The sequence below is a fragment of the Mastigoproctus giganteus genome, chromosome 1 (genome assembly GCF_048544385.1).
Source record: "Mastigoproctus giganteus isolate SK-2022 chromosome 1, ASM4854438v1, whole genome shotgun sequence".
NCBI classification, from domain to species: domain Eukaryota; kingdom Metazoa; phylum Arthropoda; class Arachnida; order Uropygi; family Thelyphonidae; genus Mastigoproctus; species Mastigoproctus giganteus.
The window spans coordinates 170071168-170091030 of NC_143575.1; the positions used below are offsets into that span (position 1 = coordinate 170071168).

The 19863-nt window shown below is 36.7% G+C and overlaps 1 protein-coding gene across 12 annotated transcripts in view; it reads left to right on the forward strand.

The window, feature by feature from the left end:
• The window catches only part of LOC150091249 (tyrosine-protein phosphatase Lar-like), a 1641114-nt gene that overhangs the window by 1172151 nt on the left and 449100 nt on the right, over positions 1 to 19863 (forward strand). For 9 of the 12 annotated variants that reach the window (XM_090374921.1, XM_090374965.1, XM_090374956.1 and 6 more), the window contains 2 exons: positions 4152 to 4460; positions 17514 to 17825. In XM_090374921.1, coding sequence (XP_090231047.1) covers positions 4152 to 4460; positions 17514 to 17825 — 621 coding nt within the window. The remainder of the gene's footprint in view (positions 1 to 4151; positions 4461 to 17513; positions 17826 to 19863) is intronic. The other 3 variants (XM_090374991.1, XM_090375000.1, XM_090375007.1) reach the window with 1 other exon arrangement.

Sequence of the window (19863 nt, forward strand, 5' to 3'; positions counted from 1 at the left end):
CTTTTTGTAGTGGGATATCATCTCTCACTGTTGGTAAAAGTACCCTACATGCTTATTTTCCATTCAGAACAATTCTTCAGAGCATTTCTGCAGACAGTTTATTGGGTGATTGCTTGGGTAATTTTATTATGCTGATTTTTTGAGCACAAATCATCATTTCTATATTTTGATCAGAAAACACAAGAAGATAAAGAATAAAATGCAGGCAGCCTTAGAATTTCAGAAATAATGAAAATATGTTGAAAAAGTCAAGAAATATATTCTTTATATTCTGGGTTCTGTTTCCAGGATGTTGAAAACTATTAAAAATTCCTAATTATGTTATAAATATTTGGTATTTTACCTCTGAGTACAGGACCCTTCATATGTTATTTGGAGGGTTCTGTTATATAATATGTTATAAGATGTAAGTCTTGCCTTACTTTGCATTTTCAAACATTTAAAAAGCTACATGTTACATCAAATATAAGCACTATGATAAAATTAATCATATGTAAAAACTACTTTATTCCTTTAAAATCAGCTCGCCTCAGCTTCTGGTAGTGGCATTTATTAGACAGAAGAAATACATTTTGAAGGGCTGATGAAGATTTTGCAGAGATTAAGCAAAGGATTTTGAACAGGAATTGAGATGGAAAGGATTTTCTGCTGACTTTGATGCTGTCTCATCAGCGGCTGGAGACTAGGCACCTGCAAGGTGATCTGATTGAGGTGTATAAGGCCTTGAATGGGTTGAGCATGCTGAATTCTGATGGGTTGTTGTTATTTGGTTTTTAGGAGCATTAGCAACTAAGGCCATATTGCTCCGGGGATATGTGGTGGTCATTCCCCGACCTTTCCGTATTCTCCGTATTTGGTGGTCGCGGGCTCGAACCTCGATCTAATCAAGAAGTGTGTGCTACGCACTGCTGCTCCTGGCCACCTGGCTACGGAGGCACTATTCTGATGGGATTCTTCCACTTGTTCAGATTACGAATCTAAGGGGGCATAAATTCAAATTGAGGAAAGCGGATGTAGAAATAGATGTGCAGAAATTTGGCTCTAGCCTGCGGGTGGTTAATTGCTGGAACAAACTTCCATCTGTAGTTATGGAAGTTGATAGTTTAAATAAATTTAAGGAGGAACTGGACAAACATTTAGAGGGAATTGTTTAGTAAATTTTTTTTTTTTTTTTTTGGCTGATGCTGCATAAGCTCACACTTGCTTTCTTGCATCACATGCTACTACTACTACTACTTCTGTGAAAAATTTGTCAACCAAAGTTGAACACATTGTTTATTCTTTTCTTGGTAAAGAGGTGTATTCAGTTCATCCATATCTTCAGTGCTGATTTCCAAGTCCATTTGATTCATAATTTGAACAACTTCTTTTGGTTATGCCTGCTTACAGCAAGCATTGATCATTGATTCCTTTATCTCAGTCCAAGGGTCTCCGATGTTATTGACTACTTTCCATGTGTTATAACTTTTCCAGAATTCCTTCAAGGTCACCATCCTTGTCATTTGCCCTGATAGTGTGAGTTTGTTTCATGTAGTGATCCATGGTCTGAATATCACAGATCTTTATTTGGTGGAATAAACACAACCTTAATTTTTGATAAAGCTCCTCCAATAATGTTGGATGTTCAGGAGCATTGTCCAAAACAAATGCCTTGAATGCTAAATTATTCTAGCCATAATATTGTTTTACACAGAACAAAATGAAGATTGAACCGAACCTTAAAAATTTTTACAGCAACAACCTAGGCATTTGAAGAAGGGTAAAGCCAGAGGTAACATACACCAATGAGCCAAAACATTATGACCAGCTAGTCGTTATGTAAATCGAAGCAACTGCAGGTGAACTACGGCGTGTGGACGAGTCAGGACACAGTATAAAAAAACACCTGATACTGAGCTCTGTTAATAAGTGTGACTCTTGTTCTTCAGATGGGAAAGGCAGCGGACTTAAGCGAGTTTGACCAAGGCCAAATTGTAATGGCTAAATGAAATGGCTGGTGGGGTGCTCAGTCAGCTGTAGTTAGTACCAACCGAAAGTGGTCCGAGGAGGAAAATCCCACAAACTCCCAGCGAGATGTTGGATGACCACGCTCATCAATGCTCGAGGTGAGCGAAGGCTATCCCGGATAGTATGTGGCAGCAGAAGGGTGACTGTGGCACAGCTCATCGGTAATTGGAATGCTGGTGATGGGAATAATGTGTCAGAACACACAGTACATCGAACCCTGCTGAAAATGGGGCTGCATAGCTGCAGGCCACTCCGAGTGAACCATGCTAACCATGGTTCACCGCGACAGTGCCTACAATGGGCACGCAAGCATCAAACTGGACCTTGAGTGATTGGAGGGTTGTTTGGTCCGATGAATCATGTTTCCTGTTACACCATGTGGGCAGCCGAGTATGCATGCATAGTTTACCTGGGGAAGTGATGGCACCCGGATGCATCGTCGGTGTCATGCTTTGGGTGAGCTTCTGCTGGGATTTCCTGGGTCCAGTCATCCATGTGCCAGGCATTCTGACATCTACCACCTACCTAAACATCATTGCTGACCAGGTACACCCTTTCATGGCAATGGTCTTCCCCTCTGGCGGTGCTGTCTTTCAGCAGGATAATGCGCAATGCCACACCACCCGGATTGTTAGAGACTGGTTCGTGGAACATGAGGAAGATTTCCAGGTATTGCTCTGGCCACCAAATTCCCCACAGATCAATCCCATCGAGCATCTGTGGTTTGTGTTGGAACAGCAACTCCAATCTGTGCCGTCTCAGCCATGGACCTCACAAGAGTTAAAGTATCTGCTGGTTACATGTTGGTACCGGATACAACAAGACACATTTGGAAATCTTGTAGTGTCCATGCCTTGCCAGGTACGAACTGTTTTGACTGCATGTGAAGGAACAACATCATATTAGGTAGGTGGTCATAATGCTTTGGCTAATCGGTGTACTTTCAAAGTTCTAGGACTTTCTGAATGGTTAACCAGCATGAGTTTGAGTGTAAGGTTATCTTTGGCATTGCATTGTCACACAGTAGAATGAGCCTGTCCTTAGCTACACTGTGTCCAGAGTGCTACTTACTCTTTGCCACATAGGTTCATACTGGCATCTTTTTTCAAAATAGTCCTGTCTCATCAACATTAAAAAATTCACAAGCAGAATAACCCCCTACAATTTCAGAGAATTTTAAAAAAAATGTGGTATAGCTTGTTTATTAGCATTAGTAGATTCTCCAGTCAATCTAATATTGCAAAACTTAACCAATTTCCTTTTATCTTATCAAACAAGCCTTTGCTTGCGTAAAATGCTGAAGCATTATCAGCACTTTTGTCCAAACATTGCTTCCTATTATCATATAAACTCATAGCTTTACTTTGGCTGATTGAAATACTCACTGGAAGTTTTTTTTTTTTTTTTTTTGCCCCAATCCAAAATTTTAAAACTCTTTCTTGTTTCCCCAATCACCGTATACCTCTTTTTTTGAAATATGAAATGTTAGAAATATACAGTCATCACTGACTACATATTTCTAAAATTTCATATATAGTCTTTAATTTTATCCTTTTCCTTCACAATTGAATATACAGTACAGTCAACTGATTTAAGTCTGAGTTCCGAATTGAGGCTATTCCCGGGGGGGGGAGAACCTTTCAATCCCCTTCTGAGACTGACTAATTCAGCGACAAAGTGAAAAAAAGCCCATAAGAGTTCCTCACATCATTGATGGGATTGGAACCAAGGCCTTTCCATCCAGTGTGGGCAGGATGGTGATTATAACTACTGTGCTACCCATGCTCCTTATGTGATGGAAAAGTATAAATTTGTATTGGTACATTATGCTGCAAACATTGACACACACACACACACACACACACACACACACACACACACACACACACACACACACACACACACACACACCCCTTTGGGAAAATTCAGTATATTTTCTACACACAGTTTTGATTTCTTTAGTAAACAAATTATAAGATCATTTTTTTGTTTTAACATAATATAATAGGTTCTCATTATGACAGAGTTCCACTGTATTTAGTTTTATTTTGTTATTTTTATTCTTTTAATTTATATCAAGTATTTTGTTTTTGTTTTTTGTTTTTTTTTATTTTTGTAATATCTTCTTTTACATTTACCAATAGTTCCCAGTGCACCACCCCAGGAAGTTAATGCTACTGCCCTTAATTCACATTCTATCAAAATTGTATGGCTTCCCCCACCTAGAAATAAACAGAATGGTGCTATTGCTTACTATAAAATAAAATATTTAAAAGCTGATGCAGGTGGTGATCCTCGTATGGCTGAAGAAGTGCGTGTAGAACCAAATGAGCTCTTATCCATAATTACTGGACTAGAAAAATGGACAGAATATCACATATGGGTCCTTGCAGGTACTTCAGTGGGTGACGGTCCATTGTCACCTCCCTTGCTTATTCGCACAGATGAGGGTGGTATGTAATATGTGTACATTTTTTTTTCCTTTACTCTTTCTTAATATAGTCTCAGGAAACCTTCAATTTCAACCTAAAGCTGACCAAATTTTCATTTACATGCACACAATGGTGTGTGTGAGAGAGAGAGAGAGAGAGAGAGAGAGAGAGAGAGAGAGAGAGAGAGAGAGAGAGAGAGAGAGAGAGAGAGAGAGATTTCATCAGGGAAAATGAGGTAACTTAAGGTGTTCTACTGTAATCATAAAATTAACTATCCAGTTGCATGCTTTCAGATATATTGTCCTGAATGAATAAATTAGCTTTATATTTTTTTTACCGACTGATCGAAATTCACATTAAAAATTTAATTTACTTTCCATGATAGTGCAAGTTTATGTTTATAGAATCATTTGGGTGTTGTTTTGATATCCTGTTTTTTGTTGTGTAGTGAACATTTTCATATCATATAATAAGAAAAATATTTAAATTTTCTTTTAATTTCTCATCTATTTCAGACATTCTTTTATAGTTCTCACAAAATGATTTTCACATTTCTCTTGATTATGTAAAGTCTTTTTTTTTTGTGGAGGTTAAATTGTAGGTTAGTTACATAAAAGTAATAATTTTTTTTTTAGATTTTTTTCCAGGTTTATTTAACGATGATAATTTAAATACTAAACTCAGTACTTAAATTGTTTTCTTCATTTAGGTGGTTAAAAGATTTCATTTCATTTAAATAAGGTATTGGTACATTGAATTAAGGTCTTGTTAAATTTTCTTTATTTTTGAAATTATTTAAAATAGCAATCACTGGCAAAGCATTGCTTATTTGAGGTAATGCTTTGTCAGGAATGGACAGGAAATTTCTTCTGAAGAAGAAATAGCTAACGCCCTTCCAGAGAATTTCTGCCACATCAACATATGGAAAACTCTTTTCTTAAAATCAAAGCTTCGGCTGAAAGGTACAAAATAAAATTCCATACTACCCAATATATTGCCTATAATCAACCGTTTAACCTATTTGAACTGCAAACAGCATTAAATAGATCACCTAACAGTGCAGCTGGACCTGATGGTATATATTATGTAATGCTGAAACATATAAACAGTACAGCCTTGAATTTACTATTAATGTTCTATAATCGGATTTTTCTTGAAGGTACATATCCATCTTCCTGGCATCATTCCATCGTTTTAGCCTTTCCTAAACCAGGAAAAGATCCCTCACTTCCAGAAAATTACTGACCTATTTCTGTAACCAGCTGCCTAAGTAAAATCCTAGAAAGAATGATACACAGACAGCTTACCTGGGTTCTTGAAACTAAAGCACTGATGAACAAAAATCAGCTTGGTTTCCGACAAAACAGAGCCACTTTGGATCTAATGGTGAAAGCCGAGACTAACTTCCGCAATGCTTACATCAAAAATGAACATCTTGTAATGGTAAGTCTCGATATAGAAAAGGCTTTCGACACTACCTGGAGGTATGGCATATTGAGAGAACTTCATTCCATAGGATTACGAGGGCACTTACCAGAATTCATTAGAAATTTTCTTCAACACAGAACTTTTCAGGTCCGCTACCAAGCTGTACTTTCTTAGTCCTACACTCAAGAAGAAGGTGTCCCACAAGGATCAGTACTGAGCTCTACCCTTTTTTCGCTTAGACTGAACACCATAACACACAACATCCCAAATACTGTAGAACTATATATGTATGTTGATGATCTTACTTTATCTTGCTGTTCACAAAATATTCATACCATTGAAAGACAGCTGCAATTCTCCATAAATAAGTTGGAGACATGGGCAATGCAGAATGGATATCGTTTATCAGAACAAAAAACAATTGCAGTTCACTTTTGCAAAAAACGTAAGCTACACCCAGAACCAGAACTCAAATTAAAAAACCATTTGATCCCTCTCACCAGTAATCTTCATTTCCTAGGCTTAATATTGGACACCAAACTGAACTTTGTTTCACATACCTCCGAACTTTTTGTCTAAAGAAACTTAATGTACTTAGGTCCATTTCTGCTATGACATGGGGAGCTGATAGATACTCTATTACATTTGTATCGTGCTATTATCAGATCTCGTTTAGACTACGGTGCTATTGTATATGATTCAGCTAGGAAAAATGCATTAATCAGACTTAATACAATCCAACACAGTGCCCTTCGTACTGCTCTGGGTGCATTTAGAACATCCCCTGTTTAGAGTCTGTATGTAGAGGCACACGAACCTCCACTTCACCTTCGAAGGAAAATGTTGCTTCTAAATTATGCAGCTAAAATTCAAAGCCTTCCAGACCATCCTGTTCGACCGTTGCTTTCCAACCCTGAATGGACAGCATTCTATAACAGTAAACTGACAGAAAATAGACCAACTGGCATTAGACTAAAAGATTTGCTTCGCACCTGGTATATTGATTTTGATAGATACTTCAAGAGAGCGATATTCCTGATCCACCTTGGTCTATAAATCTACCTCACTGTGATACCCACTTTCAGCAATGGGGAAAGAAATCCCTGGCAGATGAAAATATCAAACAACTACATAAAGAACATGCCCTCAACAATATACAAAGCTGCCAAATATATACAGATGGCTCAAAAACAGGTTCTGGTGCCACAGCTGTCTTTCCATCTTTTACAGTCTCCATATCACTACCAGTTGAATGTAGCAGTTATACTGCTGAGTTATATGCAGTCAAACTAGCCTTACAGAATATTAACACTCTCCACAATTATAGCAGTATAATATACACTGATTTATTAAGTGCAGTGTCTGCTTTGGGCAATCAATTTTCAACATCACAGCCAATCAAAAAACAAATCATTTGCTGTTTAAACCATCTACGAAGTAGGAATCATTCAGTGAAATTCTGCTGGATCCCAGGGCGTTCTGGTATCTTAGGCAATGAGAGAGCAGATCAGGCAGCCAAAAAACCAAACAGTACAACACCAGCACATTACCAAGTACCATATAGAGATTATTTGAAGCATATAAAAAAAGTCTATGTTTCAGTGGTCAGAAATATGGAAGGCACAAAGTAATAACAAGTTGCTCCAATCGAAGAAGAACCAGCATTATGGATTTCCAGCTTCAGACAAAATAGACAGGAAGAAGTTGTACTAGCAAGACTAAGGATTGGACATACGCACCTAACCCATATGTTTCTACTCATGGAGGATGACCCACCTCAACGCACGCATTGTACACTACTGCTTACAGTCAAGCATATACTTTTAGATTGTCCTCACTATCAGAAGTACTGAGAGTGGAAAGTACTTCCCCTTTCAGAAGTACTTTCCACTCTCAATCACAACTGCAAGAACCGTTATCGCTTAACCACATGATTGGAAATAGTGCTAACCTAGCTACACTCTGTACCTTTCTGAAGCAAATACATATATATGAATTCCTCTGATGCCAAAATGGAACACATTATATTACTTTAGGATAATAATATAGGACCTGGCACATTTTGGCCGTACTTTGAGAAATTCCTCATAGGAATTTCTCAAAGTACGGCGATAAAATAAAAAAACTTTCAGCAGCATTTGATCATCATTTCTCAGAACTCGCTAAATATGATAGTGTTTGAGATATTTTGTTCTCCATTTCACGTTGATGTTTCCACTGTTCTGGAAACTGCAGATGGAAGTAATTGATTTACAGTGCAACAATGAATTGAAACATATTCATGCCACGACATCAAAAATCAACTTTTACAACACTTATGTGATAGTGAAAAACTATCCCAAATTAAGATGTTTTGCACAAAAAATTGACCGCCTTCAGATCCATATACTTTTGTGAAACTTTCTTTTCAAAAATGAAATTTTTTAAACAGATGAAAATGTGGAAAATCAATTATGATGTTCAGCTACCATTATTGAAGTAGCTTTCAAAAAATTGAGTGATCACAAAGGAAAAAAATATCTCATTGATGTATATATATAATAAAAATGAATAAATAAATTAAATTTTTATGGCATTTGATTTTTTATTTTATGTGTGGCCTGCAGAAAATCGTAGTTCGTCAAGGTGGCCCGCAGAATGATTTGAATTGGCCATGCCTGCTCTAGAACACGTCAGTCAACAAATGATGATATACACTAACTTTCAGAGTGCAATAAAGTTCCAACATGGAATTTTCTCCATGCACCTGATAGATCACTTCTAATACAAATTGAAAAAATGGAAAAACTGTTACATTTTGCTGGATTCCAAGAAATGAAAAAGTGGATCAAACTGCCAGGAATCACTTCAGCATCTGTCTCAGTCCCATATATGGACAGAAACCAATAATTCAGGAGGCATATATTGAACAAAGAATGCTAACATAAAAAGAACAGGCCCCGGGTGCCAAGCAAATTCGAGGTCAAGCTACATTTCTGCAATCCATAGTGATCTTCAAAAGTGACTGTTATTTCTAAGTTCCTACTTTTCTCTTAGCAATTTTATTTTTCAATCCATTCTGTACTTGAAAAGCCACAAGTTAGAACACAGAAAGGAAACCCACCTTTCTTTATTTATCTATATATTTATAGTTCACTAACCAACTAACACTTAAACCACTTGGCCTCCCCATGGCAGGGCTGAAACCTTGGCAGATAAGTCCTCTTGCCAAGGGCTAAAAGGAGCAAACATGGCAAATTCACACCATGTAGACATAGAAAATGAAAGCTCAAAGAGACAGAAGTCTGACCAGATGGAGCACCCCTGCCCATCTTTCTTAATTTTTCATTCTTTAAGTAGTCAGCCTATGAGTAAATTGTCTCCTTTTGCCATACAAAAACATCTGGAGGGGTATTGCAGGATCTCCCAAGATGGCGAAGAAACTGCAATCAGGAGACCTTTTAATAGAAACCATGAATCAAAGACATTCTGAAAAGCTTTACAACTAACAAGCTTTGCTGCAATTCCTGTAAAAATATCTCCTCATGCAACCCTAAATTCATCTAAGGGTCATATCTAGTTGGGATTTATTAAATGTCACTGAGGAGGAAATAACCCAAGAACTTCAGGGACAGAATGTAATAGAAGCAAAAAGAATAATGATTAAAAAAGATAATTAACTGACACCTACCAGAAATATTATTCTTACATTCAATATGCCTAACTTATCCTCTGCTGTAAACGCAAGTTATTTATTTTGTCGCATTCGCCCCTACATCCCCTGCCCTTTAAAATGCTATAAATGCCAAAAGTGTGGCCGTTCTCAAACTGTATGTAGAGGAAGTCCTGTTTGCCCCAACTGTGGATCCTCAGCCCACATACAAAATGACTGCACAGCTACAAAAATGACCTGTCCAAATTGCAAAGGTGACCATCCTGCATATTCCAAGACATGTGAAAAGTGGAAAACAGAGAAAAAAATAGTAAAATACAAGGTTGAAAACAAAGTCAGTTATCAAGAAGCGAGAAAACTAGTTGCACCAACTATAATCCAAAATATTACCTATGCAACTGCTGTAAAACAATATCAGGCAGTCTCCGTTTAAACTGATGTCACAGTCCCTACTAATAAATCAATTTCTGATTGGGCTATAAATGTCCTCTCTGAGTTACAACCAACTGTACGCAAGCAACAATCCAAGACTGCAGACCAATCAAATAATACTCCTCTGTCAATACCAGCGACACCGCCTTCTCCAGTGATTGCTACCACATCTCGTATTACAAACACAAATGCTATGAAAAATATTCAGACACAACCATGGACATAGATGGCACATCTATACAGGAAGATCTTATTTTAGAAATCCATTACGAAGAAGAAGAAATGGACATTGGTCGGCCAGTTTTCCTAAAAAAAAAAAACAAACAGAATTGGAATGCCATAAACCAATCTCCTTCAAAAAGCAGTCAGAATCAGCTCCATCAACTAAAAACAAATAATTCCTTGTATTTTACAATGGAACTGCAGAGGCTTTCGTTGCAATACAGACTATATCCAAGATCTAATTAATCGATTTTCTCCAGTGGCTTTTTGTGTGCAGGAAACTTACCTAACCCTGCAAATTTCTCCTTCGATAAATAACTATTGCCTTTATCGAAGAGATCGAAATACAGCTAATGCTGCCCATGGTGGTGTGCCAATCCTAGTAAATTCAAAGATCCCAACTAAACATATACCACTTCAAATGGAAATAGAAGCTGTTGCTGTTCGTATAACTCTCCATATTGCAATAAGACTTGTCTCAATTGCCTACCGCCAAACCAATTTTACTCTTTAAAAGATCTTGAAGACCTCCACCAATTGTCTATTAGGGGACTTTAATGGGCACCACCCCTTATGGGGTGCTACTAAATTAGATAGGCAGGGTTGACTAATTGAAAGCTTTTTAGAGGCACAAAATCTCACCATACTTAATACTGGTGCACCCACGCATGTACAGTTCCCAACTGGACACACCTCGGCAATAGATCTCTCAATTTTCTCCAGTACTGGTTCCAACCATAGAGTGGTACATAATAAATAATCCCATGGGCAGTGACCACTTCCCAATAGTATGCAATTTCTTAATAACACTGACTCCTCTTGCTCAACCCTGCAGAAAATGCAAACTGGGCAAAATTCCATTCATCAATATCTTTCGATGAGGGAAAAATCAGTCTCCAGCCTATTGATGATGCGACAGAATATATCACGTTGCATCTCCTAAATGTAGCTAAAGACACAATACCACTATTAAATCCCCCCGGGCCATAAGAATTATAATTATTGGTGGAATGAGGAATGCACAAAAGCAAAAAAATAAAGCCTGGAATTTGTTTCGACAATATCCAACCACAACCAATCTGATAAATTATAAGAAGTCAAAGGCAAACTCACATTTTGTACAAAGTAAAACTGCATGTTTTCTGCCATATAACAAACCTCTGCAATATTCTGAACTCTTGCATGCTATTAGAACAGTCCATAATGGTGCTGCCGGACCAGATGGGATCTATTATGTTATGTTACATCTTGATGAAAAAGCTTTGTGCCTCCTCCTGGTCTTTTACAACCATATTTTTTTAGAAAATATTTATCCAGCTTCTTGGCATCATTCTACTGTTTTAGCTTTTCTAAAACCTGGAAAGGATCCAACCAACCCTCATAGCTATAGACCAATATCTCTTTCAAGCTGTCTTAGCAAGATCCTCAAAAAAATTGTCCACAGTAGACTCATCTGGATCATAGAATCAGAACAGTTAATGGGCCATACTCAGTATGGCTTTCTTCAAAACAGGTCATGCTTGGAACTTATGGTTAAGGCTGAAATTGCCATTCATAATGCCTTTGTTAAACATGAACACCTAGTAATGATCTCAATAGATATAGAGAAGGCTTCTGACACCTCCTGGCGGCATGACATACTTAGAGATCTTTACTCTCTTGGTCTACGGGGTAACCTTCCTATATTTGTGAAGAATTTTATAGATCATTTCAAGTTCGATATCAGCATGCGATTTCTACAACATTTATTCAAGACGGTGTTCAGTACTGAGCACCTTCTTTTTGAATAAACTTCAAGGATCAGTACTGAGTGCCACTCTTTTCACTCTTAGAATAGATTCCATCACTAAACAACTTCCAAATACAGTAGAAACTTATCTCTATGCAGATGACTTTCTATCTCCTGCCATTCTCAAAACATGAAATCTTTTGAAAGACAGCTTCAAATATCTCTTAATAAAATACAGCAATGGGCCAGCCTCAATAGCTATCGACTCTCGCAGCAGAAAACAGTTGCTGTCCATTTCTGTAGACAACACAGGTTTTACCTAGATCCTGAACTTAAAATCTCTAATATATCCATCCCAGTCACTAATAACATCAGATTTCTAGGTTTAATCCTAAACAATAAATTAAACTTCTTAGAGCATATTAAAAATATAAGTACTTGCTGTCTAAAAAAGTTGAACTTACTCAGAGCTATATCTGCCCAAACATGGGGTGCAGATCGTATCTCCCTGCTTCGTCTATACAGGGCTTTAATCAGATCATGTCTGGATTATGGAGCTGCCATCTACGATTCTGCCAGAGCGAGTGCATTGTGCTGGCTTGACCCAGTTCAACACAGTGCTTTAAGAATTGCACTTGGTGCATTCAGAACATCGCCAGCACACAGTCTCTACATTGACACTCACGAGCCCCCATTAAGTTTACGTAGGAAAGCACTGTTACTGAAGTATGCTGTTAAGATACAAAGTTGTGCATCACATCCCATTCAGTCATGCCTATTCAATCCACCGTTAGAAAACCACTACCAAAATAAACCTAGCATAGTGAAGCCAGCTGGTCTTCGCCTTCTTGAACTGATGTAGGTTTGGAATGTTTCCATCCATTCCGTACAACAGATAGAAACTTGTTTTCAACTACCATGGGATCCTCCTCCTATACAATTCTGTGACACTCAACTCTGCCAAAGGGGAAAAAGTGTTTTACCAGCATCCACTATCAAACAACTTCATGCAGTTCACACTCAACGATATACTGATTTTTCCCCAATTTATTCAGATGAGTCTAAATCTAACTGAAATATGGGAGCAGCCGCAGTGTTTCCGAATACCATTATTTTAGCATCCCTCCCATCTGAATTCAGTATATTCTCAGCGGAATTATATGCAATTAAACTAGCCTTAGAAAATCTCTGTTCCGACTGTTCTTTAAAAGCTGTTATTTATACTGATTCCCTCAGCTCAATCAAGGCGTTGTGTTATTCCTCAGATAAAGTTCACCCTGTTATAAATGAAATTAGAAGATTATTACTGCAGATTGAAGAATGCCATCAACATGTCACTTTCTGTTTGATTCCGGCACATTCTGATATTTTGGGCAGGGAACTGGCCAATCAAGCTGCGAAAAATCCATCCACCCTTGATTTAGCCAATATTCGTGTTCTAGCATCAGACTATACATTGATCATTAATGCTGCATGCCTATCAGAATGGACAGCCCTCTGGCACTCTCAAACTAAAATAAACTCTTTCAATTCAAACAGGATCCGAAAATTTGGCGCTCTAGTGTCCGTACATCAAGACAAGAAGTAGTCCTTTCAAGGGCAAGAATAGGTCACACCCATCTACATTTGCTCACTGGAGATGATCCACCACAGTGTCCACATTGTTCTATAACTCTGACTGTGAAACATATTCTCATTGAGTGCCCCTACTATAAACAAGACAGAACCTCAACCTTGCTGTCACTGGTCAATCTTCATAAACCAATAACTCTTGAAAATCTCATTCATGATAAGGCAGATACTTCTGAATTTTTTTAACTTCCTCAGGCAAACTGGGCTTTTTAATCAGTTCTGATTTCAGAATTTTTTCTGACTTTATGGAAATTTCTAATTTCATTTATATAATAAATGAATAGGCACATTATAGCCATAGCAGATTATGTGCTAATAAACCTCCATAACAACATAAAAAGAATAAACCATAATAAGCTTCTTCAAATCAAGCAAATTCCACAGTCTAGCAGTCCAATTTCCATAAGAAAAGAAAGGAAGAGATTGTCCTTGAAAGAATGCATATAGGTATTCACACACATCTTACCCATTTCCATTTATTGTTAAGTGAAGATCCTCCTATTTGCGCACTCTCTCTCTCTCTCTCTCTCTCTCTCTCTCTCTGTTAATCCCTATTTACTGTAAAACATATTATTCTTGACTGTCCCCATTATTAAGCTGGTCATCTTGTATGATTTAAACTTGTTTCACCTCAGTGCAATCTTATGGAACTTATTGACCTCTTTGGAGACACAGCCAATCTCATTGAGTTATTTAAATATCTGAAAAATATTCAAGCCTATGATCACCTTTAAGATCCATCATTTATGGTAACAGGCACAATTTGGCCTTAGTTGCCTTTTGCCAAAAATCCTGATACCAACCCATGCTATTCACTATATGTAAATTTACAAACATAATTAAAATATACAAAGTGGTTCAATTATATAGATAAAATTATTCAATTATTCAAATTTAATAAAATAATTAATTTTCTTCCAAAATTAATTATTTTCCTAGAAGAAAGTGAAGTTTTTGCAATAATGTCCATGATGCGTTCAATCTCAAGTAGATCATAACAGAAGTAGGAATCAATAGATGATGAGACTAAAAAGTGCATGGTAGCGAATAATAAAGAAAGGCATGCATATTAAGGCAAATTAAATTGCAAAAGGAATAAGAACTGTTGAGTCAACATAGAAAAATCATAACAGAGCAGGTGTGATAGCATACATAGAAATTCCATTCATATATGTATTAAAAAAAAGTTATCCTATTCATTGCAGACAGAATACAATAAGCTACTAAGAATGCAATTATAAGAAACATGCAATAAGCCTTATAAAGGAATTTTTTTTTCAACAATAATTACATAAAAGTGTAAAGTTATAGAGATAAAACAATGTAATTGTAATTTAATAGTAAGTGATCACTTGTAATGAATAATGTTATATAATTAATATATAGTTAATAGCAGATCTGGAACTAGAGTGGGACGGTAGCCCCAGGTGCAGCATTTTAAGGTCATATTCGAACAGTTATATATTTTAAAATTACTTCATTTTTGATTTAATTACAGTCAGACAAACTTATTTATAGCAAATTTTTTGAATTCATTTTGGTAATTACATTTAAAAGTTTTTGTACAATGAAGAAAATTTCCATATAGCGAATGGATTAAGAGAGACTTAAATTTGTATGCTTTGTTCCCACCTCTGGCCTTTAGGCAATTTAAGCAATTAGAAAATGCAAATTAAGGGATTACCGGTCCAAAATGTAAGTGGAACGAAAAACATATGCAGCCACCTATAATTTTATTAAATATAATAAAAATTTTATTAGAAGAAATGCTGCATTATCTTTATACTTATGATTCCAGAAAATTTTGTGAGAGTGAAAAAAATTATAAATTCGGGTAAACAGTATCTTCTTGTGTTCCTTCAAAGCGAGAAAAATTCAATTAAAATAATACACCTTTATTGCATATTTTTAGTTTATGTTATAATGTTAAAAGTATTATATTTTGCAATATTTTGTTCCTATGATTTTATTGTTGTTGTTGTTATTTGGTTTTTAGGAGCATTAGCAACTAAGGCCATATTACTCCGGGGATATGCGTTGGTCATTCCCTGACCTTTCCACATCCTCCGTATTTGGTGGCTCACGGGCTCAAACCCCCTGTCTATTTAAGAAGCGTGTGCTATGCACTGCTTCTCCTGCCCACCTGGCTACGGAGATGCCTCTATAATTTTATACTAGATATATAAACATAAACTATCTGGTTTTCTACTTTCTTTGTATTTATATGCATTTTCTTTGTAGTTTATATAGAATTAAATTCTCTGTAGATATAAACGAATATTTGTAAATTTCTTTTTCTTTGATATTTCTGTTATATTCATTATATTATTTAAATTATTTTGTTAATAAATATATGCAAATCATAGACTGTTGCAATAATAATTTTTATAAATTCATAAAGATCGCAGAGGCATAGTAAGAGGGGTGCAAAGGGGAAATTTCCCCCAGGTGTCAAGTTTCAGGAGTGCAAACTGAAGGAATTATCTATCACAATCAGGAGCACCAAGAAGACATGCCTAGGGCATCAATAACCCTAGCTATGCTACTGAAAACTGAATTACCTGCATATAATGGGGGCGTACTTATAAAACTTTTGCCCCAGGCATAGGATTGCCTAGTTCTGGATCTGGTTAATACAAACAAGTATTTCATTATTTAAAAGCAGTGTTATACTGTAGATTAAGATCTCAGTGGATTTAGCAGTGTTATTATTATTAAGCCAATAAAATACCAGTGGACAGTAAGAAAATTTATTAGATGAGTATAAATTTCAGATGCAATTTGTGGTTATGGTTCATATGCAACAGACATGGCCTTCACTGAATCACTTATGCCATTTAAATATGGCCATCCTACTAAAACACTCAATACCAAAACATTCATCACTTTAACTGTTTCTGATGCATTTAAGCCCTGTCTGACAAAATAACAAGGCGCCTCTGTAGCCAGGTGGGAAAGAGCAGCAGTGCGTAGCACACGCTTCTTGATTAGACCGGGGTTCGAGCCTGTCACCACCAAATACGGAGGATGCGGAAAGGTCAGGGAATGACCACCGCATATCCCGGAGCAATATGGCCTTAGTTGCTAATGCTCCTAAAAACCAAATAACAAACAAACAAAATAACAAATCGCATATTGCTTTTCAGTCTATATGTCTGATATTGATACTTGCTTCAAAACAATCATCAGTGACACATGGCTAAAAAAACTCTCTTCACGCAACACTAGCTCGACAAGTACTGGCATGCACACACAGTCTGCTCAATAGCAATCAGGGAGAGCGCCTTTAGTGGCAGTTATGGAAAGTTTGCACATAAAATCTTGCACCAAACCGCAAATTAAATGATCAGCCCCCCTTGTACTTTTTAGAAACCATTTTATATAATAATTCAAACATAAAATGAACTGATGAGAAGAACTGTACTTGTTTAAACAAAGCTGAAAATAAAAGTTGTGAAACACCCTGAGTCGCCGTTTGGGTGACTCACGGTCTTTCAAATCCTTTTCACCCATAATTTTGAGTAAACAGTATGTGTCACTTCCAAAACGTACTCAGGTAAGTGTGTATACATAGTTAATAAAGTAAATAGCTTTGCAGCTACTGAACTTAAACCTGCAATTAACATGTAATAGATTCACTTGAGGGGCTTGTTAGACCACTATCACTGCTCCAGGTTTAATAAGGTATAATATTTGTAATATTTATTTAAATGTGCAATGTTTTTTAAATTGAAACATTTTTCATTTTATATATTATCTCAATTATCATTTGTACATTAAAAATTATTCATAATCTTTAATGGCTGAAATGAAGCAGTTATAATTTTATGCTATCCAAAAGACTACAGATATTATGACAGTTTTATAAACAAGAAGTTTGGTTATATTGTTCTCTTGTTCATTTCTATTATTGTTTTGTGTGTTTAGTGTATATGTTATCATACAGTTATCTAATTAAATAAATGTTTATTTATTGTAGTACCTGGAGAACCAAGGCAAGTCAAAGTGGCAGCTATTAATAGCACAGCCATTAGTGTACAGTGGAAACCTCCAGCTAATAGAGATCGTAACGGGCTTATTCGTGGTTATCAGATACATGTTCAAGAAATGAATAAAGAAGGTGATCTTGTAAATGAACCAATGCGATATGATGTTGCTGAAGAAGATGCTGAAGAATATAATGTAACAGGATTACAGCCAGATACAGAATATTCAGTGCAGGTAGCTGCTGTGACAAGAAAAGGTGATGGTACTCGTAGTCGGGCTAAGACCTCAAGAACCCTTGGAGGAGGTAAGACTTACCTAAAGCTGAGTTCTTACTCAGCTAAGTTTCTGTTGATCATGCATGTGAAAAACTTGCATGTCAGTTGCCTGTACAAAATTTAGTGGGCCCACCTGCATCTGACCAGTCTGTAAGCACTAGAATTTCCTTTGTTTCAGTTCAAATTGGATACAGGTGGACCAGCTCGAGCTGAATAGTTATCTGATGTTTGTTTTTTGGGATAACACACCAGTTTGCTAGAGAGGAAGTGCAAAATGTATTGCACTTCCTCTCTTGTTTGTGTGAAATTGTGTTTACTTATTTGTTTAAAAATTTTTGCCTATACAGTGGAACCTCTATATTCATCATTAATCCGTTCCTGAGGGATGGATGAATATAGAATCAATTTTTTCCATAGGAATTAACTAAAATTGAAATAATCCGTTCCCCGCCTCGAATCTGATACATAAATAAATAAAAATTTAACCAGAACTTTACCTTTACTGACGAGCGATGATAGCTGAAGAGGAGGAAAGGAATTATGTATTGTTTAGAAGGGAATCACCTTCCATTAAAACATCAGGTACTGTAACTCCTATTCTGGTGATCGATGTCTTTTTTTCTCCCTTTCCCGATGATTCACTAGCCTTCAATTTATCAAAGAACTTGTCCAATGTTGTCTGTTTCTGTCTGTTTTTTATAATTTTCCGAAAGTAGCCAATCACATTATCATTGAATGAATTTATATTTTGATTAACTACGGCAATGTTTGGGTGCCACTTCTCGACCATACTCTGCGTTTTGGCCCAATTGGACAGCATTTTCTTAATGTCAACAGTTGGGATGCTGCCTTTACTTGATCCTTCCTCCTCTGATGAAATTTCCTGCACTATCAACCTCCAATCCCATGGGCCTGCCCAGAGACACAATTTTATCAACAACAGTCTCTGACCCAAAACCTTAAGTCTCTTTTTGACATACACTCTGGCCACAATTTCCTCCAGGCCAAGTTCATTGTCCCTATGTCTTATCAATTGTTCATTGTCCCTATGTCTTATCAATTATCCTCAAACAATGGAGGATATTGAAGTGATTTTTCCAAAATTCTCTCAATGTAAGTTCTGTCTCCGTCACTTCAAAACACCTTTGAAACAGGGCTTTTGTATAAAGTTTTTTAAAAACAGGCAATGACCTGCTAATCTATGGGTTGGATTAGAGGAGTTGTGTTTGGTGGTAGATATTTAATGTGAATTAAGCTGTATTCCCCTGAAAAATTGTCTTCCAATCCAGGGGGATGAGCAGGAACATTGTCCAAAACCAAGAGGGCCTTTACAGGTAAATTATAACTTCTAGATAAGCTTTCACACTTGGGGCAAACACTTCATGAATCCACTCCAGGAAAACACTGTCTTGTTACCCAAACCTTACTGTTAGCCCTCCATATCACATTTAGTTTACTTTTTATGATATTGTTCTTCTTAAAAACTCTTGGATTTTTTGAATGATAAACGAGCAATGATTTAATTTTGCAGTCCCCACTAGTGTTACCACACAGCAAGAGTGTTAATCTGTCTCTCATTGGTTTGTGTCTGGGCAATGCTTTTCCTGTTTTGTGATGTAGGTTCTTCTAGGCATCTTTTTCCAGAATAGACCCATCTCATCACAATTAAAAACTTGTTGAGGGATAAATCCCTCAGTGTCTACATAGTTCTTGAAATCGTCAACAAACTTTTTACCATCTTCTGCATTCGAACTTGAAACCTCTCCATGCCTAACTACACTATGAATGCCCGTTTGCCTTTTAAATTTTTCGAACCAGCCCCTACTTGCCATGAAATCACTACTGGTTCCTGGGTTCTTTTGCTGCAGGTCATCATATAACTGCCTTGCTTTTTCACTGATGATAGATTCTGAAATACTATCACCAGCCATTTGCTTTTCAGTAATCCATACTAATAAAAGATTTTCCATATCTTCATATGTTTGTGATCTTTTAGCAGCAAGAATTTTGACACCTTTTTCCACATCAGCCGCTTTAATTGCTTCTTTATTTTTAATTATGCTGCTT